Consider the following 25,681-nt stretch of genomic DNA (forward strand, 5'->3'; position numbering starts at 1 on the left):
ATCGGTCACTAACCCGAGCTTGGCCTGTGACGCAGAGGTGAGTATCCACCGGCTCCCACCCAGATCACCTCTCACGTTTATTGTTCATGCCAGACATAATGATTCTTCCCTCCCACTGACCACATAATAATAATAATAATCGCTTATTGTCACAAGTCGGCTGTTACTGTGAACAGCCCATAGTGGCCATATTATGGCGTCTGTTGGGGAGGCCGGTATGGGAATTGAACCCGTGCTGCTGCTAAACCAGCCCCTCTCCCGCAGGATCTCCATCAGGGGTGGGGGAGGGGAGAGTCTCCCAAGAGAACATCTCAAAGGAGAGCACTGAAGATGCCATATTTGAGAAGTCACAGCTATCACCCCCACCTTTCACCAGCACAGAGACACACACCTCAGTGGGTGAAAGTAGCTGATGGGCAACCACATCAGTTGGAGGCAGGAACGCCCAGGGGGGGTCAGCAGTCAGAGGTCACCGATCGTGGCCGGCACCCCCGATCGAGTCAGTCCCCAACCCGGGGGTTCCCACTCTCCCCGACCACTGGGACTGCAGCCCCGGTGCCCCAGGGCTGTTTTCCAAGATGGCTACTCACCTCCTCTAATCCCCACAGCAGCTACTGGGATAGCTTCATGTTTTTAAATAGATGTGCTAAAGGGCGCCCGTCTGACCACTCGCCAGGGAGCTGGTTAGATCTCAGGAGGCCTTTGGATAGGGGGACCTTCCCATTAATGGAATGGAGATTGGCCTTAATTGGTGATTATTGGTTTTTTGCCGATGGGTTTCCAATCGAATCGGCCCACTCCTGTTGGCAAAATCCGGTTTGATTGGAAACCCATCAGCGCCCGGCGCGGTTCCCGATTTCGGACTCTTCCATCTATCTAACTGGCTCGCTTGGATTCATGCCCAGCGCAGCCGTTAAATCACATCCGGTCTTGTTCTAGGCCACAGTTTTACTGTTTCTTTCATTTCCCCCATCTTCCATTTGCAACTGTCCCTGCTGACAGTGATTAAATAATACATTGTAAGAGTGGCACGCCAAGGATAAAGTATACAGATTGTGAAGAAGAATGAAAAGGAACAAAGCTGCTGTCTCCTTTCCAGCCTTTAGAATCAAACCAGATCAGTTAAAAGGTAGCCATTAATATTGTGACAATTCCCCTACAGTGAATAAATGCTAAAATATACTGGCCGTAAAATCATTGTCCAGGCCCATCTCCTCCAACAGGGAACTCAGAGCATCCACTGCCAACAGAAACTGTAGTTCCCACAAGGGTTGTTTCCACCATTGGGCGGGATGGGCAGACGGACCCCATGCGCACGAACACATCAGAAGCAGGCATCTGGAATTATCCCAGCTGCTCCGATAGGGAAATCTCCACTGTTGGTAATATTTTTAAGACTCCAGTGGTAACAAAATAAGAACAGGCAACAAATGCTGGCCTGTTACAGCGACTGCAACCTGCTGTAACATCCCGTAAATGAATATATTTTTAAAAATTTTAATTGGCACCATTTCAAAGATAATGGAACTGCATGCTTTGAACCCTCAGATCCTCCTGGAATTGCAAGCCCAGTATACATAAAGACAAAAATTTACTGCCTTCATATTAATTTAGAACAATAGGAGGAGCTTTGCACTGTACATTATTTATATTTCAATTGAGAACAGATAAGCCACATCAGGAGGTAATGTGTCACAAGGAGCACAGATACATTAACAGCCATTATTGTAAGGTTCAAGCTACACAATTTCACATTCATATTCATCTTCCGCTTTTTGTCCCATATACAACTGCAAAACATTCCAGAAGTTAACTTCTGCACTATTAAAGATGTGTTATAGAATCACGGAATACTATAGTATTCAGTCATTCAGCCCATCTAGCTCATTCAAAGAATAATCAGGCAGTTCTACAACCCCTTATCTCTGCAATATTTTTCTCTTTCATGTATTTATCCTGTCCGAGGGGAGGTTTTAAACTAATGTGGCAGGGGGATGGGAACCAATGCAGGAAGTTGAAAGGCAGTAAAACAGGGACAGAGAGCCACCTTCAGAGCTATTGCTCTTTATACCTCCCCGAAGGAGACCCAGAGGAAGTGGAAGAGGTGGCCGTCCGCCTCAAAGGCCGTGTAGTGGCGGTCCTCCGGGCGGATTGGGAGCTGGTGGTACGCAGCCTTCAGATCCACCGTGGAGAACACCCGGTAGTGTGCGATCTGGTTAACCATGTCTGCGATCCGGGGAAGGGGGAACGCATCGAGGTGCGTGTACCGGTTTATGGTTTGGCTGTAATCTACAACCATCCGGTTCTTTTCCCTGGTCCTGACGACCACCACCTGGGCTCTCCAGGGCCTGCTGCTGGCCTCGATGATCCCCTCCCGCAAGAGTCGCTGGATCTCGGACCTGATAAAAGTCCTGTTCTGAATGCTATACCGCTGGCTTCTGTTGGCGACTGGCTTACCGTCGGCGGTGAGATTTGCGAAGAGTGGGGGAGGGTCGACCTTTAGTGTCGCGAGGCTACATACGGTGAGTGGGGCAGGGGCCTGCCGAATTTCAGAGTTAGGCTCTTGAGGTTACACTGGAAATCCAATCCCAACAGGAGAGGAGCGCAGTGGTCGGGGAGTACATATAGTTTAAAATCTGGGTACTCGGGCGCCCTGTATTGCTAGGGTTGCAGTAGTGCACCCCTGGATCCGCACCGAGTGTGACCCAAAAGCGAGGGAGATAGTTTGGTGCACCGGGAAGATTGGGACCGAGCAGCGCCTTACCATGTCCGGATGAATAAAGCTCTCCGTGCTCCCAGAGTCGAACAGGCAAGGTGTTTTGTGTCCATTTACCCGGACGGTCATCATGGAGCTCCGGAGGTGTTTGGGTCGCAACTGGTCAAGGGTGACCACGCTGAGTTGCGGGTAGCCGGCGTGGTAGGAGGTGCTGGGGTAGTCCCAAGGTGCCTGCCCCCGTTGGTCGCACATGTCGGGCGGCGTTGCAGATGGCAGCCAAGATGGCGGCCCCCGTCGGTCGCACGTGTCGGGCGGCGAGGAAGGTGGCGTCCAAGACGGCCGCCCCCACAAGTCGCACGTGGCGGGCCGCGTGGGCGAGGATGGCCAAAATGTCGGCCCCCGTGAGTCGCACCTGTTGTGCGGGCTTGAACATGGCTGCCCCCACGGACAGCACGAGGCCGATGACGGGTCCGGGGGTGGAGCCAGCAGGCAAGCTGCGACACTGCAGGATCTGCGGGCCTGTGAGTCTGCGGGTCAGGCCTGCGATTATGAGGGTTTGGACTTGGCCAGGCAAACCTAAGCAAAATGTCCTTTTTCCCCCGCAGGAGTTGCAGTTCGCGTTCCTGTCCGGGCAGCGCTGCCTGGAATGCTGATCCTGCCCGCAGAAATAGCAGGGTAACCCCCCCGTGTTGGGCGGGCAGCTGCGCGGCACAGGCCTGGGGTACTCTTTGGTTGGGGGTTCACGAGGGGGTTGCATGATCAGACGGGAACGCATTGAGGCTTTGGAACGCTACTTTTAGGGAGGAGGTGAGCTTTACCATCTCTTCCAGGTCCAGGGCACCCTTCCCGAGTGGGCGCTGTCTCACGTAGTTGGACCTGACTCGAGCCACGTAGGCATCCCGAACTGCGAGGTCCATATCTTGAGTGGCTGTAGCAGCCTGGCAACTTCGCGCAAGGACTTTGAGGTTGCGTAGTTACTCCTCCAGCGATTCCCCAGAGCGTTGGCAGCGAGTAGTGAGGAGATGCCGCGCGTACACATCATTCACGGGTCTTACGTATAGATGCTTCAGCATCGCGAGGGCGACAGCGTAGGTGGAAGCTTCCTCGAGTTGTACAGAGTTTCGATGGCTCACCCGGACTTGGCGGAGGCTCAGCTTCTGATCGTCGGAGATGGAGGGCGAGGAGGAGGCGGCGAAGTAGGCCACGAAACAACGGAGCCAGTGCGAAAAAATCCCTTTGGCCTCCGCTGCCTGTGGATCGAGTTCCAGTCGGTCAGGTTTGAGGGCAGATTCCATAGTGATGTTGTAGTCGATTAAATTGATGCGGCCATCAATTCACGCAAAACAGAGTGTAGATGTAAACTGTGGCTTTAATCGACTAGAACAGTGCCTGCCAGCGACTGCTCTGCTACTGAGAGCCGCCTACAGAGCTACTTCTCTTTATACCTCCCCTCAAGGGGAGGAGCCAGGGGCGGAGCCCACAAAGGCACCAATATGATACATCACAGGTAATACCTTACAATGGTCCATAGGTGGAGCCCTCATGGGCAACAGCGTGGTACAGTTACATATATGGTGAATGGTTACTGCAATACGTTCACCACAGTGAGGTTATCCATTTTGGAAGGAATAACAGCAAAAGGGATTATTATTTAAATGATAAAATATTAAAACATGCTGCTGTGCAGAGAGACCTGGGTGTGCTAGTTCATGAGTCGCAAAAAGTTGATTTACAGCTGCAATAGGTGATTAAGAAGGCGAATGGAATTTTGTCCGTCATTGCTAGAGGGATGGAGTTTAAGACGAGGGAGGTTATGCTGCAATTGTACAAGGCGTAAGTGAGGCCATACCTGGATCATTGTGTTCAGTTTTGGTCTTCTTACCTGAGAAAGGACGTACGGGCGCTGGAGGGTGTGCAGAGGAGATTCACTAGATTATTCCAGAGCTGAAGGGGTTGGATTAAGAGGAGAGGTTGAGTAGACTGGGACTGCACTCGTTGGAATTTAGAGGGATGAGGGGGGATCTTATAGAAACATAGAAAATTATGAAGGGAATAGATAGGATAGATGCGGGTAGGTTGTTTCAACTGGCAGGTGAAAGCAGAACTAGGGAACATAGCCTCAAAATAAGGGGAAGTAGATTTAGGACTGAGTTTAGGAGGAACTTCTTCACCCAAAGGTTTGTGAATCTATGGAATTCCTTGCCCAGTGAAGCAGTTGAGGCTCCTTAATGAAATGTTTTTAAGATAAATGTAGATAGTTTTTTGAAGAATAAAGGGATTAAGGGTTATGATGTTCATGCCGGAAAGTGGAGCTGAGTCCAGAAAAGATTAGCCATGATCTCATTGAATAGCGGAGCAGGCTCAAGGGGCCAGATGGCCTACTCCTGCTCCTAGTTCTTATGTTCTTATGCATTTCCCTTCTGAAAGCTACTGAAGAAATTGCTTCTACTACTAATTCCAAATTCTAACCACTCACGTTAACAATATGTTCTGTCGACTTCCGGTGGCGGCCATGGAGTGAGAGTTATTTGGTAACTCCCGCTCATAGTGGACTTTTGGGAGCTTCTCCCCTGACTTATGGGGTATTTGATTGGAATACGGTCACTGATCCGAGGTTGGATCGGTTGAGTTCAAGGACAGGGAGGATGCCAGCCGCAGTGAATGAGCTAAAAGGTTTATGGAACAGATGGAGGGGTAGACCAAGAGCGAAGGAGCTTTCTTTGTTTTCCCATGTTCACAAAGTGTACTCCCGGATTGATATTTTCATTTTGAACAGGGCTTTACTGGCAGGATTGGTGGATGCTGAGTATTCGACAATTGTCCTGTCAGACCATGCCCCACACTGTGCGGATTTACGGGTGAGTAAGGAGGGGGGGGGGGGGGGGGTCAGCCCCAGAAATGGTGATTGGATATAGGATTGTTAGCAGATGAGGAGGTGTGCTGGCAGGTGAGGGAGGCCATTCAGAACTATTTGGAGATAAATGATAAGGGGGAAGGTATTCTGAAGTCCTGGAGGTGGGATTGTTGAAGGAGCGGCAGGAGCTGCAGATGGAGTTTGGTCTGTTATCCGGTGGTGGGGCAGGGGACGGTTTGGGTTTGGACAGGGCTTTATTGACTGGGTTCAGTTGCTGTACCAGGCACCAGTGGCAAGTGTGCGGATGTTTGCATTGGCTCTTGAGCCATTGGTGATGGCGCTGAGAGCTTTAGAGGACTGGAAGGGACTAGTCCGGGAAGGGGGGTGGGGTTGGAACGCGGGGTCTCGTTATTTGCAGACGACTTACTACTATATATCTCTGACCTGTTAGGGGGGATGGGGGAGATTATGCGAATCTTAGGGAAATTTGGCCGGTCCTCGGGGTACAAATTGAATATGGGTAAAGGTGAGGTTTTTGTGATCCAGGCGAGGGGGCAGGAGAGGAAGATGGGGAGCTGCCATTTAAAGTGGTGGGAGCGAGTTTTCATTACTTGGGAATTCAGGTGGCATGGGGATGGGAGCAGTTACAGAAATTAAACTTGACCCGGTTAGTCGAACTAAGAAGGAGGGCTTTCGGAGGTGGGACATGCTCCCGTTATCACTGGCGGGGAGGATAAAGACCGTAAAAATGATGGTCCTCCCGAGATTTCTGTTTGTTTTCCAGTGCCTCCATATTTTTATACGAAAGGCCTTTTTTAAGTGGGTGAATAGGGTGATATCTGGTTTCGTGTGGGCGGCTAAAACCTTGCGAGTAAAGAAAGTGCTGTTAGAGCGGAGCCATATGGAGGGTGGGTTGGCACTGCCGAACTTTAGGAACTATTGCTGGCCGCCAAATATAGCCATCATTAGGAAGTGGGTAGTGGAGGTGGGGTCGGTGTGGGAGCAGCCTCCTGTAAGGGCACAAGTTTGAGGGCATTGGTAATGGCTGCTCTGCCGTTCTCGCCGGCCTGGTACTCCACAGGCCCAGTGGTAGAGGTGGCTCTGAGAGTTTGGGGGCAGTGACGGAAGCATATGGGAGTGGAGAGAGCGTCGGTGTGGGCTCCAATTTGTGGCAACCATCGGTTTGCCCCAGGGAGGCTGGATGGGGGATTTGGAGGTGGCAGAGAGCAGGGATTGAGAGGCTGGGGGATTTATTAATGGGAGCTGTCCATGTTTAGAGGATGTGGAGGAGGAATTTGAATTGCCGGGAGGAAATGGGTTTTGATATTTGCAGATAAGGGATTTTGTGTGAAGGCACGTTTTGATCTTTCCGCTCCTTCCGCCACACGGGACACAGACAAGGTAGTTTCCAGAACGGAGGTGGGGAGGAGAAGGTATTGGAAATCCATAAACAACTTATGGAATGGGAGGAAACGCAGATAGGTGAGCATAAGCGCAAATGGGAAGATGAGCTGGGAGGGGAGGTAGAGGTGGGTCTGTGGGAGGATGCTCTGAGCAGAGTCAACACGTCCTCATCATGTGCCAGGCTCAGCCTGATACAATTCAAGGTGTTTCACCGGGAACACATGATGGTGACCCAGATGAGCAAGTTCTTTGGGGTGGAGGACAGGTCTGTGAGGTGCGCGGGAGGGCCTATAAACGATGTCCACATCTTTTCGGCATGCCCGAAGCTTAGAAGATACTGGCAGGGATTTGCACGTGTCACGTCCACAGTGCTAAAAACGAGGGTGGCACCAAGTCCAGAGGTGGCGATTTTTGGAGTGTGAGAAGATACGGGACTCCAGGGAGCGAGAGAGGCTGACGTTTTGGCCTTTGCCTCCTTGGTAGCCCGGAGATGGATATTGCTAGCATGGAGGGGCTCAAAGACCCCGAAATCAGGGGTTTGGGTTAGCGACATGGCTGGGTTTCTTAGGCTTGAGAAAATTAAGTTCGCCCTGAGGGATTGTTATGGTCCAGGGTTTAGAGAACCCCAAAGTGTATCATGGAGTTAACCTGACCCACAACTTTAAATAGATTTTGGTTATGGGGAAAACAAGGTCCCACTTTACAGGTGTGATAAGAACATAAGAACTAGGAGCAGGAGTAGGCCATCTGGCCCCTCAAGCCTGCTCCACCATTCAATTAGATCATGGCTGATCTTTTGTGGACTCAGCTCCACTTTCCGGCCCAAACACCATAACCCTTAATCCCTTTATTTTTCAAAAAACTATCTATCTTTACCTTAAAAACATGTAATGAAGGAGCCTCAACTGCTACACTGGGCAAGGAATTCCATAGATTCACAACCCTTTGGGTGAAGAAGTTCCTCCTAAACTCAGTCCTAAATCTACTTCCCCTTATTTTGAGGCTATGTCCCCTAGTTCTGCTGTCACCCGCCAGTGGAAACAACCTGCCCGCATCTATCCTATCTATTCCCTTCATAATTTTAAATGTTTCTATAAGATTCCCCCTCACCCTTCTAAATTCCAACGAGTACAGTCCCAGTCTACTCAACCTCTCCTCATAATCCAACCCCTTCAGCTCTGGGATTAACCTAGTGAATCTCCTCTGCACACCCTCCAGCGCCAGTACGTCCTTTCTCAAGTAAGGAGACCAAAACTGAACACAATACTCCAGGTGTGGCCGCACTAACACCTTATACAATTGCAACATAACCTCCCTAGTCTTAAACTCCATCCCTCTAGCAATGAAGGACAAAATTCCATTTGCCTTCAAATTCCATTTGCCTTAGTGATGCAAAAGATAACTAAGAGTATTTTTAAACAAAAACAATGTTTATTTTATGAACCCAGTTAACATTTTAGAAACATACAGTGAACATCTTAGCAACCATCAATTTAAATACACCCCTCCCCCAAAGAATACAGTACTCCATCAGACATTCATAAGACAAAAAAACTTTTTACAGGACAGCAGGTTTAAATTCTCTATTGAGAGCAGTTACCACTTTGAAATCACCAAATGAACATTCTTTAGCTTGCAGAGATTCGTACACATCTTGCTGTGACTGCAGTGTCTCCAAATCTAAAACAAAACTAAACAGAGCCACAAAGCAGCTTTTCAGCTCAAAATGAAAGTGAAAGACATCCCAGCTCCACCCACACTCTGACATCACTACTGCCATTTGAGAAACACACATTTCTTAAAGGGACTCTTACATGACAGGATCAACGTTCGGGTTCATTCGGAGCTGGCAGCCGTTTATTGACTTCTTCGGAGGAAACTAAACTGTCAGCAGATTCAATAAGTGGGGGAGAGTAGGGTAGAGGGGAGTTAGGCTATTTTGTGTTTAGAGTAGGCGGGAACAGTGGGAGATGGACGGATAGGTTACGCACTGAACTATGTTTAAATTTGTATCTGTATTGTTTATAAAACCATAAATGCCTTAATAAAATGTTTAAAACAAAAATAAGTTCTGTCTCAGATCCCCTCTGGGTTCTTTGCAAATTATTTTACACCTGTACCCCTAGTTATCAGCTCTTCAACCATTGGAAACAATTTCCCATAGCATAGAAAAGTATAACACAGCATTGCTCTGTGTGATGAATGCAGGATTTTAGATATATTGGATCATAAACATTGACGATTTAAGGGTTAAAAGCCTGGGTTAGAATGTGTTTGACTGCTATGCTTCCAAAAGAATCTTGTTTTGCAAGAGCAGAAAGCTTTTAGGAGCCAACGATGAAATTGACCAGTGAAAAGCCTGGGTTAATGAACTGTTGTTTGGCTAGGGGGAAGTCTTTGAGGGGTTAATGTGATTTCAGCTTGGGGCAATGATGTCATTGCTAGGTGGAGCTAAGGTATTCAGAAATTTTGAGAAAGCTTTTGAGTGATTTTTTGATCTGGCTACTGTTTCGATCACAAGTAAAGTCTTTTGCTCTCACAGTAGGATAGTAAATAAAAAATATTAATAGTATTTAAAACAGTTGAGACTTGTCTGAGGACAAGGAAGAAACTTAATTGAATCAGCGAAAACAATTTTTTTAAGTCAGAATCTGCAGGGGTTCTAACAAGAGCCAAAATCTGTTCTGGAGAGCAAGTTTCGCAGGATGGATCGAGAGCTGTATGTTTTTCCTTTCTTGTTGTTTAATTGGAAATAGAGATAGTAATTAAGGGTATTGTATTAACTGTATTTAACAGTATTGTTTAAGCTACTTTTGGGTATGATGTTAAAGAGTTTAATATTGTGTTAATAATTGTTTAAAAATACAAAATTACTATTTCTTTGTGCAAATGCTCTTGGAGCGAAGTGTTCTTTCCGCAGTCTTATAAAATAAACTAAAATATTAGGGTTTTGGTCCAATATCCAAGCCACTGTTAGGTCTGGTCTGGGATCGTAATGCTGATACAACCAGATACCACATGAGTCGTGATATAACAAAATCACTTATTTTTGGACATTTACTGTTGATTTCCCAGTTGAATGCTGAACAAATCAGAACCCAGAGTGGAACCTGGCCTGATGGATTTTGTTTTAGAAATCAGGGAGGAAAGTTACTGAACAAATTCCCCTGGTGGTGAACTTTTAATACAAAGAGACACGTGTTTATTAAACAAGAAAAATGAACTATCTTACACCAAACAAAAAGGTTGGAAAGATCTCAATGAAAACACAAGAAAGTGATTCAATTTCCCAATAGTCCTTCACCCAGCAACATCTTTAAAGACACATAAACCAGTGAAGAGTTACCACCAACTTGACACTGGCAGACATGCAAATGGTTTTATTCTGGTAAATTCATTTGATGCTTCTCATCCAACTTTTATCTGTCCCCCAAAACAGCCAAAATCACTCTAAATTTGCTATTGCTTCAATTGCAGAGCAAACAGGAGTTCCCTAAACTCAGTCTCCCAGAGGCCTTGTAGTAGTTCTTTCTCAAGCTAAAGATCCTTGTCTTCATTCTCGGCCAGATACTGAACTCTCCCCTGCCTTTCCCTGCATCCTCATTGTCACGAGGCAACAGCCCAGATTGTTCTACTTTATGTTTTCCCCCAAAATCACGAAACCTCTTACCCACCTCTTAGGGCATGTAAAATTTCATTAAAAATATATATAAATGAACCCAATAGTCTGACCTTTCAATGACAGGTCCGCTCAGATTTCTAAGCACCAAGGTTCATACCAAACCTACATAATATTGAAACCCTGTTGATCTTATTTAACAGACAAATATTTATTCAACTTAAAAATTAAACATTGGGCACAATTTAATGCCCAAAAAACAGAGTCCGTTTAGGGCACGTGTAGTGGGACATTTCTTTGCACCGCTGAGAACAACCCCATTATCAAACGGGACTCTGTTTTCTTTTCGCCATGGCGAGGAACGCCCCGTCATTTTTAAATACCGCCCCGATCTCTTGAGCCCCTTCGGACTTCCCACCGCGGCCTCCGGACCCCGTCCAACTTACCTATTAGGGGGTCCTCGAGCCCCCCACTCACCCCACCACATAAGGGCAAGGCACCCCCGGGGCCTGATCCCGAGCACAGGCAAGCTGGTACCCTGGCAGAGCCAGCCTAGCAACCTGGCAGTGCCCCTGCTAGCCTGGTAGGGCCACTCAAGCATCCTGGTAGTGCCTGGGTGGCAGTGCCAAGGTGACCAGGTGGCAGTGGGAGTGCAAGGGAACCACCCTGCCCAGAGCACAACCACCCTAGGGCCTCCAACAGCCTGGGAACCCCTCTTCCACCAGGTGCCGTTATACCTGGACCAATTTGTGTGGACCAGTGCTAAACGGTGCCATGGTGAGGTCTCCCAGGCGCGGGCGTTAGACCTGGGCCTTTGGACCATCGGACACAGGCATATTTAAATGAGCCTAACCACTCACTTAAATATGTAAATCTGGATCCCATCCAGCGAGGGCGCTATACAGGCCACGATGTCTTGCGATAGATCTTGTGAGGCGTTCAGAGCATCGCAAATCTCGCAAGAGATTTAATGGCCTCATTGCATCACGGAGTCGGGAACAATGAGGCCATTCGATTATGCCCATTGTTGCTAACAACGTGCTGTCTCTTGGGGAGGGTGATGATTACTGGAGCCTCGTGCTTTCTAGCACCTTGTCCAAGTGCCCATTCTTCATATGTCATCCTTTACAATGAGTGTAGCCAGCAGTGAACCACTCAAACTCTATCGTCAATTGATAAACAAAGAAATAAAAAATAACCACACACACACAAACATTGTGGCAGAAGTCATTGAACAATTGAACAGTAGCCAACAGTTGCAACCCATTCTGACTCCACCATCTTCCTTCCTATGCTGAGAGTCTCAGGTCAACTCAGCAGAAACCAGGAATAGGCCCAGGGATCCTCCCATGTTTGGACAGCTCAGTATAACATCAAACAAACTGGCAGAGACATCTTAAGGACACTATGTGCAAATCAAACTATGCACATAGAGCACCAAGCAGTACGCGTTTCAATTAAGAGTTACTGCACTCAGACATGCATCTTACACATTTATTCAAACAAGGTTCCTTGGTCACAAACATAGCATTCCCTCCTCCCAATACAATCCATCACCAAAACAGCCTCTGTCATCAGCACATACAACCTCCTCCAAAGTACAGTTTCCCTCAATCACCAACATTGCCTCCAGCCCTCTTCCCAAATACCACATCCTCCATCACCAACATGGCCTACTCTCCTCCTAAATATTGTGTCTTCAATCAAGAACCTGTTGGGCTTTTACAACAATCTAACAACTTCCTTGCATTACTTTTGTAGTATTAAGGTGTTCAGGACTGAAAGGGTTGATGTGGGACTGAAAACAATGATGATGTAAAGGGAGTCACATGAATAGTAGTAGTCTGAATGGAGACAGCTCATGGCTAGGACGGTAGAAGCTTACTGTTTGGTAGATCTGTTCATAGTTATGTTCTACAATAGTTAGTGTTCAGACCTCTATGCCTCTGAACCTCTTAGACAACCACAACAACCTACAACAACTTTTATTCTTGTTGCTAGACCACAGATTACCAGAATTATTACATTCAGTTTGACAACTTGCTACATTGGGATCTAAACACACAATTATACAATTGTCACTCCAATGTCATAACTGATGGGGTGACTCTATTATTCCAATTGCTAATACTGGTGGAAAACTCAGCAAGGAAATGAAGTAGCAATAGCTGCTCTATATTCACTCTTTAAAAAAATTAAGGGGCAATTTAACGTGACCAATCCAACTATCCTGCACATCTTTGGGTTGTGGGGGTGAGACCCACGCAGACATGGAGAATGCGCAAACTCCACACGGACAGTGACCCGGGGCCGGGATCGAACCATGGTCCTCGGTGCCGTGAGGCAGCAATGCTAAGCACTGCGCCACCATGCTGCCCATTATATTCACACCAATTGGTATTAACAAATGGCAGAATATATTACCCTTTCTCAGAAACATATAAAAACAATTGAGCAAGTTAAATTAAAGTATGGACCAGGAGAGACATTCAATGCGTAGCAGCAGATTAGCAGGTACCATTGGATTTCAAAGCTTGGAGCAGTGTGTGATAGATCACCTAGAGTTCTCAATCCTCTTTACTACCCCATAATCTCTTTACAAACCACACGTGTGGATCTTGGATTAGGACAGAATCAAGTTCAATTGCAATGGTCCCGGTGGAGAAATATCATATAAATATTCACTATCTAGGCTAATGTAAAGAATGGTTCTTTTGTTAAATTAATAGAGGATGGCTAGTGCTCTGGGTCAACATGATGGAAGGGAGGAAACTGGGGGCATGCAGATATTTATAAAGAACTTGGTGTCTAAGATATAAATATGATTATTCTGTTCGGGGTCTGAGCCAACCTGTTAATGTATTGCATTTATCTAGCACCTTTCTCAACATCAGGATATGCCAACAACCATTGGAGTACTTTTTGGAGAGCGTTGTAATCTGGGAAATACAGTACATAATTTACATACAGTAAGCTCCCATTATGAGATAAATGAGCAGATCATCTGTCTCTTAGTGAGATTGGTTGAGGGATAAACATTGCCCAAAACACCAGGGAGAACGCCCCTGTTCATCTTTGAAATAATGCCACAGAATCCTTTACGTCCACCTGAGTGTGTGGCCGGAGTCTCAGTTTAACATCTCATCCAAAGGACAAATCAGCATAGATTTCTGCCTACTATTTGAACATATGCATTAAGCGGATTAGCACTTTCTGTCTAATTTTTAAGCAGTTAGAAACCCGTTGGGTTCCTGGTGCAGGCACAAATCAATTCTGTTTCTTTTCCTCCCCAACCTCCATTGCCGTCACTGAACAAGCTAGACAGAAAAAAGACAGCAGTATTTTTAAGGTAACTGATCATCACCTGAATTAATGTTATCAGGGAACGTCAGCCACTCTTTGCAGTCCCTAGGGAACTAAGCACTTGACGGTCCGTTTTCTGTTGTGTAATGTCAGGAGCATCCTCCTCTTCTCATTTTATTCACCATTACTTCTCACCTCCGATGTATCAGCAGCACGCTGGGTGTTGTTCACGCCCAGTGCTGGAATACAAGACCCATTCTCTTGCCCATACTTCATAAGGGAACAATGTCCGGTGGCATTCTGCCTGGGGAACAGTTGGAAGCACGCACCTTATCAGCATAATGAAGATAGCATTCTGGAAAGAAAGCAGGCAACTGCTGACTGTACTGCTGACCTTTACAAATCATTATCCAGAGGGAAATTGTACATGACAGATATCGCTTTTCATGCCAACACACAATGCACTTGATACACTTGTCAAAGGGAATTTGCCAAGATGTGTGGAGGTGGAATTTAACATCGTCCTCCACCGAAGAAAAGCAGTACAACAACAACTTGTATTCATATAGCACCATCATCAAACGTGGTTCACAGCATATTCAGGCAAAATCTGACACTGAGTCAAAGAAGGAAGAAAGATGAATAAATGGTGGGTGAAAGAGTAAGGTTTAATGAGGATCTTAAAGTACAGGGGTGGGAGAGGTACGGGGGCAGAGTTAGAGGGGCCGAGTTTTTGGGGTAGGAATTTCAAGCTCAGGGTTAGACAGCTAACCACTCGATCAACCCAATGGTGGGGCAAAATAAGTATGGAGTGCATAAGAGGACAGAGGTGGAGGAACTCAGAAGATTCAAAGCTGGGAGAGGTTAGAAAAACAGGGGCATAAAACGAGGCCAAAGAAAGGTTTGAACACAAGGATGAGACTTTTAAAATTAAGGCACTTCTGGACTGGGAGTCAGACTATGGGGTGTACATGACAAATATCGCTTTTCATGCCAACACACAATGCACTTGATACACTTGTCAAAGGGAATTTGCCAAGATGTGTGGAGGTGGAATTTAACATCGTCCTCCACCGAAGAAAAGCAGTACAACAACAACTTGTATTCATATAGCACCATCATCAAACGTGGTTCACAGCATATTCAGACAAAATCTGACACTGAGTCAAAGAAGGAAGAAAGATGAATAAATGGTGGGTGAAAGAGTAAGGTTTAATGAGGATCTTAAAGTACAGGCGTGGGAGAGGTACGGGGGCAGAGTTAGAGGGGCCGAGTTTTTGGGGTAGGAATTTCAAGCTCATGGTTAGACAGCTAACCACTCGATCAACCCAATGGTGGGGCAAAATAAGTATGGAGTGCATAAGAGGACAGAGGTGGAGGAACTCAGAGGATTCAAAGCTGGGAGAGGTTAGAAAAACAGGGGCATAAAACGAGGCCAAAGAAAGGTTTGAACACAAGGATGAGACTTTTAAAATTAAGGCACTTCTGGACTGGGAGTCAGACTATGGGGTGTACATGACAAATATCGCTTTTCATGCCAACACACAGTGCACGTCATAGCTAAGTTCAACCTGTCTATCACCCATGAACTTCACAGTAGCAGTCTCTGGATGACGATCAGAATCCTGGCTGATTTTAACTCTTACTTGTTTAAAGGCACAGAGCCTAATCTCCAGCTAAATGCAAACTAGATCAAGGACAAAATCTGAGATTGTCCTGTTTTAAATGGCTCATTGTGACACTGGGCAGCAAACTTACTCACTGAACTCAGGAGAGCCAACTTGAGAAGTAGTTGGGATCTATGGTGCGACTTAGGTTCCTCACACGGAACTGGTCATTCAACAAAAGTTCAGTAAAGTCATAATAATGGACAGAAAGGTGGGCCCCCTCGTGAAGACTTCTCCTTTGCAAGCCCTGTTCAAATTACACACAATATGCTACAGTCAAATATCAACAGTCATCAGTCATCAAAAGAATCCTGCTAAAATAATTACCAGTTTACGCACCATTAACAGTACCAGCCTTAGTATACACTCCTCATCCTAAGCAATTTCAGCATCATTAGCAATATCAGCCTTGGTCTATAATATCCGTTTGTACCAGTTTCAACACCATTGACAGTACAATCTTAGCCTGTAATTGATTCTACTCGGTTGGCAGTTATGAACTTCAGTTTGTAATCTCCAAACATACCTGTTTGACTGTGTGATGTTGGGCCATCAGAGCAACAACCATTTCCGGCAATGCCATGGGTACACTATTCAGCAGTTTCGCAAATGCTGCCACGAGCTGCCTTGATTTATCAGCCCAGTCTGGTCGGTTGGTGAAGTTTGCCAGGCGCACAAGATTGGAAGCAGCCACTGCGTTTCCACTGGGCTCTGCACCATCCTGATCTGTTTGACAAATAATAAAAATTAAACATGTTTTTCAAAATCATGAACTACCATTCTAATATTTGAATTGAAATATTTCTGAATTACAAAGGTTAGGCCAGTGTAGGTCTAGGGGGCGTAGCCTAGGGAACATACCCTCAAAATAAGGGGAAGTAGATTTAGGACTGAGTTTAAGAGGAACTTCTTCACCCAAAGGGTTGTGAATCTATGGAATTCCTTGCCCAGTGAAGCAGTTGAGGCTCCTTCATTAAACATTTTTAAGATAGAGATAGATAGTTTTTTGAGAAATAAAGGGATTAAGGGTTATGGTCGGGTCGGAAAGTGGAGCTGAGTCCACAAAAGATCAGCCATGATCTCATTGAATGGCGGAGCAGGCTCAAGAGGTCAGATGGCCTACTCCTGCTCCTAGTTCTTATGTACGATTCCTACCTGTAATTCCCTTTGTTCCAATTTATTTTCTTTTATTATTTTTGGCCGATGGCCCCATAATTGGAATGTGCCTTTAAGCAAAAACTGAGTTAGAAGAGCCTACTTTCCAGAACACTTGCGTTCCCAAGTTTTGTTTTTGGAGAGACGAGGACAGACTTCTTGGCACTGGGTGAATCTTAGGAGCTGGTTTTGGAGGAAGTCAGTTTGATTGATTAACTGGCAACTGGTGGGTTGGCCAGGGACAGTGTTCTGTCTGACAACAATCAGTGATTGGTTCCTGCATGATGCTTTTTGAGAGAACTTGGCAGTAATGTTTTGACCTTGGAAATGAAATGATCTCTCTCTCCTGTTGGCTGAAGTGAAAGAACTGCTCTTTCCTTCTGAAGGCAGTGAATGCCTGGCACATCCTTTGCTGTGAACCTGAAATGATCTCGAGTTATCAGAGAAGGTAGACAACCTTTCCAGAGAAAACCATCTCAAGCCTAAAAGGAAGAGGTACCAAAACGTAAACCTGGACTTCAGAAAGATATTAACTGGAAGGCATCCCAGAGCATCAAAGATATTTTTTTTCCCTTTCCACCACTCTTTCCCTTCTCTATTGTTTGTGTGTGAGTGTGTGTGTGATGCTCGTGCATGTAGAGAGTTGGGGTAATTAGGAAGGGGGAGTTGGGAAAGAGGTATTAGATAATTTTCTGTCTGTTTAATTATAATACCATACATAATAAAAGGTTACTTTGGTACAAACCTGATGACTATAGTTCATTGGGCTCAACTGTGGACCTTGGGTATTTTAAATAAAATCTAACTTCACCTGTGTTGAGACTCCAGGTCAAGTGGAGCTGGAATTAACCATGCACTAGCCTAGGGTGTTGTGACAACAGTGACAAGCGACTCCCATTCTCTGCTATTAGTGCAGCACATTAGCAGTTTGTGGAGGGAAAGGAGCAAGAGAAAATTGAGACCAAAATGAAAATCAAGCTTCTCAGGCAATAGCTTGCAGTTATATAACAACCTATCTTATGCTAGCTTCACATCTAATGAATTAAAGTCCAGTCGCATGGCTGTCAGTATGCTCACAGCAAGCTTCGACAAATTGCAAGGTACGTGACAACAAGTTAATCTCTACTGATGGCTTTCCAGGTCTTGGGAGCCTCAGTGGTTCTGTTGGCAATCCCAGATTCAGGTCCCACTCCATAGTCACCACATTAGGGAACCTGTTCGGGTACATAGAGGGTGAATTTGGAATGTCCAAATTGCCTAACAAGCAGGTCTTTCGCGACTTGTGGGAAGAAACCGGAGCACCGGAGGCAACCCACGCAGACACGGGGAGAACGTGCAGACTCCTAACAGAAAGTCACCCAAGCCAGGAATCGAACCTGGGACCCTGGAGCTGTGAAGCCATAGGGTTCACACTAACCACTATGCTACCATGCTGCCCACTGCTGCAGCTTCTGAAGAACCGGAGACTGTTAATTTTACATAGCCACAGTGTCGATGCGTGTCCTGATTTACTTGGGGAAGGAAAACAAGTCAAACTCTTCCTGAGGTGCAACTGTTGAAGTGGCACTTCTGCCAGTGAAGGCTGTGCCTGCAGTCATGACTAGATCCTCACCCTCAGGAGGTTGTGTAGAGGGCACATCCACGAACTGCTAATGTGCTGCACTAATAGCAGAGAATGGGAGTCGCTTGTCACTGTTGTCACAACACCCTAGGCTAGTGCATGGTTAATTCCAGCTCCACTTGACCTGGAGTCTTAACACAGGTGAAGTAGACTCAAAATAATGGTATGTTATAACTGCAAAGGAAGGGCTAACGTGCATTTATATAATGTCATACACATCCTCAGGACGCCCTAAAGCACATCACAGTCAACCAAGTATTGAAGTGTAGTCACTGTGATTGTGCAGGTAATCATGACAGCTAATTTATGAACAGCGAGGGCCCGCAAAAACAATGGATTAAATGGCTCAGTGATTTGTTTCAACCTGGTGTTTTTTTGAGGGATGATAGTGGTCAACACATCAGATGGGCTCCCCTCCTCTACTATGAATAGGTTGAAGAAATTTAGTGAATCAACCTTCCATATGAGCCAATAATACACAAGCAAAATTGATCTTTAGGTACCCAGGTCTTGGAAATGGACAACTAAGATGCTTTAAACTGGAAAAAAAACTGTGGCTTTCTTCTGCATCCCTTACAAAGCCTCACTATCACTCAACACTTGAGCAGATTAACCCTAGACACAATTTAGAAAAAAAGTTCTAAATTGCCAACCTGCCAAATAAACTACAGAAAATATTATTAAAATTCAGATCACAATTTAGGCCAGAGCAACATGCCTACTTTTAAACTTCTGTAACTATTCTCATGGGGCTGGACATCATCACGTAATATATTCCTCTGTGCATTGGTCTCAAACTTTATGCTGAATGTGCAGTAAATTTCTAGTAGTGGTCATCGTATCCCAAGTGACTGAATCATGATTGCATTCCTGTCAATTTATATTGGTAGGTGACAGTCATGGCTCAGCGCTGCTGAGTCAGAAAAACGTCAGAAGAGCAGCGGAGCTTCAGCAATCAGTTACCCCTCTGCTAACATCATCAAAACAGAATAGGCCATGATCTGATTACTGTTTGCGGCAGCTTGCTCTGCACAATTGTGCTGCCACATTTCCAACATTCAACAGTGACTATGTCTATATTGAATATAAATCACTTTGAGATGTCCTGTGCTATATAAATGCAAGTTCCTCTCCTCTGGTTGAATTTAGAAAATCTAGCGAAGGACACTTCAATAGCTTTTCCATGAGTTAACTGCAATGTGCCTGATAAGCAAACAATGGATCAAGGTTTAGAAAAGACTGTCAGGCCCCAAACTGCTCCATCATCTCCCTTGAAGGAAGACAATGGTACATGGAAGTGAACATATTTATTCCATCAGACATGGTAAAGGGAGGTAACATTTTTAGCTATGGAACACTCACCTTCTTTAAGGCGAATTAACACGGATGGATCATGGGCATCATCAGAGAAGTACGCAAATCCTTTGGCATCCCAGAACAAGTTATCCTGTTTCTGCTGGAGCTTCAAGGCCCACTCCAACCACTGCTCGTCAAAAGACACTTCATACAGGTCCAACAGGCCTCGTATAACAAAGGCATAGTCATCCAGAAACCCAGCAATAGGTTTAGCTCTGCAATCACAACAGAATAGGCACAAATTAGGTTGAGTTCTTTTGGTGCAACATATTATCTGCATTTCCAGTGGTTGATTTTCTTCACTGGATAGAGTATACACCTTGCCTCGAGAGCTCTGCCAACTGTACTCTGTGTGCAGCTCTGACAGCATACTCCATTGCCCAAACCCATAATCTCTATCACTCAGAATGACAAGGACACCAAGCTCATTCGAACACCAACATGTTTCCATCCAAATCACACTGCATCTCCGATTTAAACATAAATTGCTATTCCTTCATTGTCACTGTGTCAAAATTCTGGAACTGCCTACCTAATAGCACCGTGGGGAAAACCTTCGGCGCACAGATTGCACGAGTTCACAAAGGCACCTGATCATCCCCTTTGGCACGGCAAAAAAAGGCATCCGTATCCTCAGAATTGTTTTTTTAAGCTTTTGCAGCCTTGATCATTATTCTTTCCTTCTGACAAAGCTTTAAGCTTTATCCTGCCATGCAACTGAAATTGTGAGCTTGGGTTGTGGGGTTGTGAAAGAGGAACCCGCACTGCTCTCATGGCATTGTCAGCCTGTGCCGCCTCAGTGCTGCATAAATGCCCAGTTTAATTCCATTGTGGAAAGTAAAAGTGAACAAAAGCAGATTCAAGTTTAAAACTTGCAACAATAAAATTGTAAGAAAAACCAAAGCCAGTCAGGTCAGCCGCAAAAAAGTCAAAAATCGACCCCACTGACTCTAAAAATGTGTGCTGCTCCACCAAATGAGCAATTCCAAGTAGCATCACACTGAGTACCATCAGTGACTCATCATAAAAAATACATGGAAAACAAGGCAGCTTCTGCTAGCCCATGGCTGCTGGCGATGAGTCACAATTAAAACCTTCAGCTCTCTATTTTTCTTTCAGATTTGGATTGGTCACAGAGGAGTCCACATGAGAGAGGTGTAAAGAAACTGGTCATTTATTGAATGAGAAACTATTTCTACGTTGTACAGAGGTTCCAATCGGGACCTCTCTGCTCGGCTCCTACTTGGGCCGAAGTGTTATAGAATGTCCATGGATCTGCTGATGAGGCCCCCACCCCCCTAGCGGGACAGCCGTGTGTCTCATCGGGGGCACGGTAGCACAGTGGTTAGCACAGTTGCTTCACAGCTTCAGGGTCCCAGATTCGATTCCCGGCTTGGGTCACTGCCTGAGCGGAGTTTGCACTTTCTCCCAGTGTGGTTTCCTCCGGGTGCTCCAGTTTTCTCCCACAGTCTAAAGATGTGCAGGTTAGGTAGATTGGCCATGCTAAATTGCCCTTAGTGTCCAAAAAGGTTGGGTGGGGCTACTGGGTTACGGGGATAGGGTGAAGCTGTGGGCTTAGGTAGGGTGCTCTTTCCAAGGGTAGGTGATGACTCGATGTGCCCAATGGCCCCTTCTGCACTGTAAATTCTAAGATTCATACTCAACGAGACTCACGAGGAAACTAATTGGTCCGACCTCCTGAGTTTTGTGCAGGTTATAACACCTACTGTGTCGGTCCCACATTACAAGGGTTTTTTAAAATTTAAATCTGGATTTCCAATTTACCTGCATTAAACAAACGTTTCTGAGTCTTAAAAACAATGGTTGGAATTCTCCACCATAGACATAGACATAGACATAGAACAGTACAGCACAGAACAGGCCCTTCGGCCCTCGATGTTGTGCCGAGCAATGATCACCCTACTTAAACCCACGTAACCCGTATACCCGTAACCCAACAATCCCCCCATTAACCTTACACTACGGGCAATTTAGCATGGCCAATCCACCTAACCCGCACATCTTTGGACTGTGGGAGGAAACCGGAGCACCCGGAGGAAACCCACGCACACACGGGGAGGACGTGCAGACTCCACAGAGACAGTGACCCAGCCGGGAATCGAACCTGGGACCCTGGAGCTGTGAAGCATTGATGCTAACCACCATGCTACCGTGAGACCATGTAATGTTGTGACACCAAGACCGCTAATATCAAGTACAGATCTGCTGATAATTTTCTTTTGGCAACCAGATTGCACTTCTTCACTGAATTAAACCCAGCCACAACACCTCAGAGCACAATTTGCAAACACCAATTAAGCCAATTATTAGTGAATAAGCCAGACTTAAATAAAGCAAGCTAACATCCTGTGCTTCACATGCACAAACCACATGCATCACAAGGGAAGTAGGGTTAAATACTTTCTAACACAGCAACATTCGGAACAAGAGGAGACCATTCTGCCCCTCAGACCTGCTCCACCATTCAATTAAATATCCACGTGCCTTTTCCCAACTTTCTTCCATATTCCTTAATAAGCTTGCCGAACAAAAATCTGTCATCTCAGACTTGAAAGCCTCAATTGTCCGCAGCATCCACAGTCTTTTGAGGAAGAAAGTTCTGAATTTGTACTACCTTTTGTGTGAAATTTCACACCATTAGGCTGTGTCCCATGGGGATAATTCTACACCCAAAGCGTAAAATTGAAATAACGGGATTGCCCTGGGAATCCACCCATCAAAACTCAGACGCAATTTTTGGGCGGGCGGGTAATCTATATTCACCTAATAAAACCCTTAAGGGGCTACCTATTGGCCATTTAATGGGCTTTTCCTGCACAGCCTCAATTTCTAGGCTGGCGGGAGGGTGTGCGGGTAGGGTGGAAAACAGAAATAAACTTTTCTCCATTTCGCGTGGGAAGGGACGGCAGGGCATGTCGATTTGAATGCCACTTCAGAGTTGGGGCACCTTTCCCGCCAAGACCTTGGAGCTATGTATGGGACTACCTCCGCATCTGGCTAATGCCAAGATTGCCCCCAACTCCCAAGGTGTCATCTACCCTCCCACCCCAGTGGCCCCTGGAACTTACTTTTCCAATGATCCTGGAACTTAGTCCCAGGCAGAGCACTGCAGTACTTTGGGTCACTGCAGCATTGTGCTTGGCCAGCTTAGAGAGCAGTCGGCCAATCTGACTGGCCCACAGCACTCACGGGCCAGGATTTTCTCCCAAGGGTGGATGGAAAACACCCACTGCCCATCAATGCTCAAGTGAGCATTAAATGGCAGAGAATTTCCGAGAGTCGGCGGTAGTGCATTACATGCCGACTCTTGGGATGGTGAGCGCCAATCGGGGCCATCCTTAAGATTCTACCTCATGTATTCAACAAAATATCCCAAATACTTGTAGCAAAGTATAGATTTGTCATGTATGCATCTACAAGAAGCCAGCAATCTTCACTATCTCATGTGTAATTTAGGATTTGAAAACAGTACCATCACTGCATGATCGAAGGGCGGGCGAAGTGTATTGATTCCACACTCCCAGCATTCAAGTAAAGGTGGATCAGCAAATCAGCGGGCTGACAAATTTCACAAGTTCTCGTTACATGCCAGAGAAGTCACAGAACCAAGTAGAAAAATGGTACCTCTGTTCCTGTCCTGTTTTGCACCATCCTTTCAGTCTATAATATCAAATTGCTCTGATGCTTCATTTGGTTAAATCAGTGCGTGCTGCAGGAATGAGTTGGAGGGTCGGCGCAGAATTAAATAGTATCAGAAAAAGTGGCAATCAGCCTTTAGACAGTGGCAACACTCTCATTGCTGGGCATGATTTAACCACCGTCAGCATCATGTTTTTAAAAAAGGAGTACTAAACGACGCCTGCGTGTTGCACCCGCTGCAGATCTGGAGGCCCCAGATGGAGAGTTCTGGATCATGCCCAAATATGGCGAGCTCATCATTAACCTTAATTTGTATTAATTTCCATCTCATTAATGAGATTAAAGTTGAATGCATCGGCCTCCCGGGAAGAAATCACACAGACGTCATTTAGTATTCTTTTTAAAAAACATGAAGCTAGCGCAATGAATGCTGAGGGTAACTGAGGAAGTGAGCAGCCATCTCCATTTTCCAGTATGGAGCACAAAGAGCTGCTGCCCCAGTGCTCAGGGGGGTTTGGGCTTTGTCGGGGGGCTGAAGCGATCCAGGTCAGTTGTTAGCCAGTGATTGGCGGTGGTTGGTGGTGGGGGGGGGCACGTGGTACCGAGGTCGTTGGTCTTCTTCTGACATTGGTTGGTGATCTTCCTGGTCATGCTGCCCGTACTGACAGCCATTGCTGACTCTGCTGCTGGCCCTCCGATCCCCTCAGGAGAACAGGACACCTGGTCTCTTATTCCTGGCCAGGTCAGCATTCCCAAAGCAATGAGTAGGTCTCCGTGCTGCCATGCTTGTGTGTTGACTGGGAGTGAGTGGTGAGGGAGCACTTAAAAGCAGCTCCCTCTTGTTAGCAGTGAGACGCAAAGGTGCATGTTTGGCGAATCAGACAGCCAGTAATAGCGAGAAGCTCAAGGGGGTTCATTTCTGGCACAAAGTGCCGTTATATACAGACGGCAATCTCGCCAATGCGGCCGTCGAGAAATACCCCACCAAACGTCCCCAAAATCACACTTAGAAATATTTCCATTAAATCACGCCCTCAGAATCTGAAGATTGTGGGTTCAATTCCAGGTCCTTGGATTTGGGCTCATAATCCAGGCCCAAAAGCGGAGATGTATTTTTATTGCACCTTACTACATCCTCAGGATACCCCTTAGCAATGAATGGATTATTTCTGAAGTACAATGCTGTTATTCAAGACTATATAACAGTCAATTTCCAAAACAAAATAAAGAAATGATAATCCGTTTAGAGAGGAATGTTGGCCAAGTCACCGAGAGAACTCTCCTGCTCTTCTTTGCAACAATGTTGTGTGATCGTTCACATCCATGTCAGCACGCAGATTGGGTTTGGGTTTTCATCACTTCTGAAAGGTGACACCTCTGAAAATGCAGCATCTTCTCAATAGTGCACTGCAGTGTCAGCCTAGATAAGCTCACTCAGGGTCATAATACACAAGGATAAAAAGCAAAGGAAACTAATCATCCTGGAGAGGTAGAAGTTTCCACGCCTGCTCACGGTCTAAGAGTTAAGGCTGATAAATTATTCCAACTCTTCAGGTAGCTGCAATTCTTTAGGCCATGTCAATGGAAAAAATTCATCAAAGCAAAATAACTATTTGCAAAACCTGCCAAAAGATAGTGCTGAACAATTATTTGCTTGGAAGCTGGAAGTCAGCAACTAATTGCTGCTGCAAATGAAATATACTTCACTTGAGAGTTGCCAATGGTCCTACAGCATTTGGCAGGAATAGAACCGAGAGAGATGAGAAGAGAAAAACGGAGATGAAAAGGAAACTTTCAAAGCAATTACATTCTGGGTCAAGATAGTGGGAGCTCCATAATGCAAGTGGAAATACAGCCCAGTGGGAGATTAATAAATACTAGACAGACAGTTAAAGCATTGTAGCAACAGTAGAAGTACCGGTAAAAAAAAAGCTCCGACTATTTCCAGTGATCCATGTGTCATATCACATCGGCTCCTCCATTCTGCTCACAGTTTAACTTAAAACAAAAAGTTGTTTGAAAGAGTCAGCTGGTGTTACGCTGATCTCAACCTGGCAGATTGAAGGTTCAATGCCTGGACTTCCAGTGGCAGCCAGGAAGTGAGTGGTCGCACATTTGGTGGCTCTCGCTTAAGGCGGATTTTGTTTTGGTCTTTTCACAGCCCGAAGGTCAAAGTGTTTGAGGGCAAAAGGTACAGGAATGCCAGGGGAAGGTAATACTCCTCTGGTGTGGCTGGTGCATGGATCAGTAGATAAGGAGCGCCACAAGAAAGGAAGTGCAGTTGGAGCTAGGAGAGTTTTGTGATGCGCCACAGGAAAAGATGGCA

General features: G+C 45.9%; 1 protein-coding gene across 3 annotated transcripts in view; it reads right to left on the reverse strand.

Moving 5' to 3' along the window:
* The window catches only part of spata20 (spermatogenesis associated 20), a 590,771-nt gene that overhangs the window by 330,863 nt on the left and 234,227 nt on the right, over positions 1-25,681 (reverse strand). For all 3 annotated transcript variants that reach the window (XM_038776992.1, XM_038776994.1, XM_038776993.1), the window contains 2 exons: positions 19,702-19,910; positions 16,090-16,289 (listed from right to left, as the gene is read on the reverse strand). In XM_038776992.1, the coding sequence (XP_038632920.1) occupies positions 16,090-16,289; positions 19,702-19,910 (409 nt within the window). The remainder of the gene's footprint in view (positions 1-16,089; positions 16,290-19,701; positions 19,911-25,681) is intronic.

The sequence above is a fragment of the Scyliorhinus canicula genome, chromosome 18 (genome assembly GCF_902713615.1).
Source record: "Scyliorhinus canicula chromosome 18, sScyCan1.1, whole genome shotgun sequence".
Taxonomy (NCBI): Eukaryota; Metazoa; Chordata; class Chondrichthyes; order Carcharhiniformes; family Scyliorhinidae; genus Scyliorhinus; species Scyliorhinus canicula.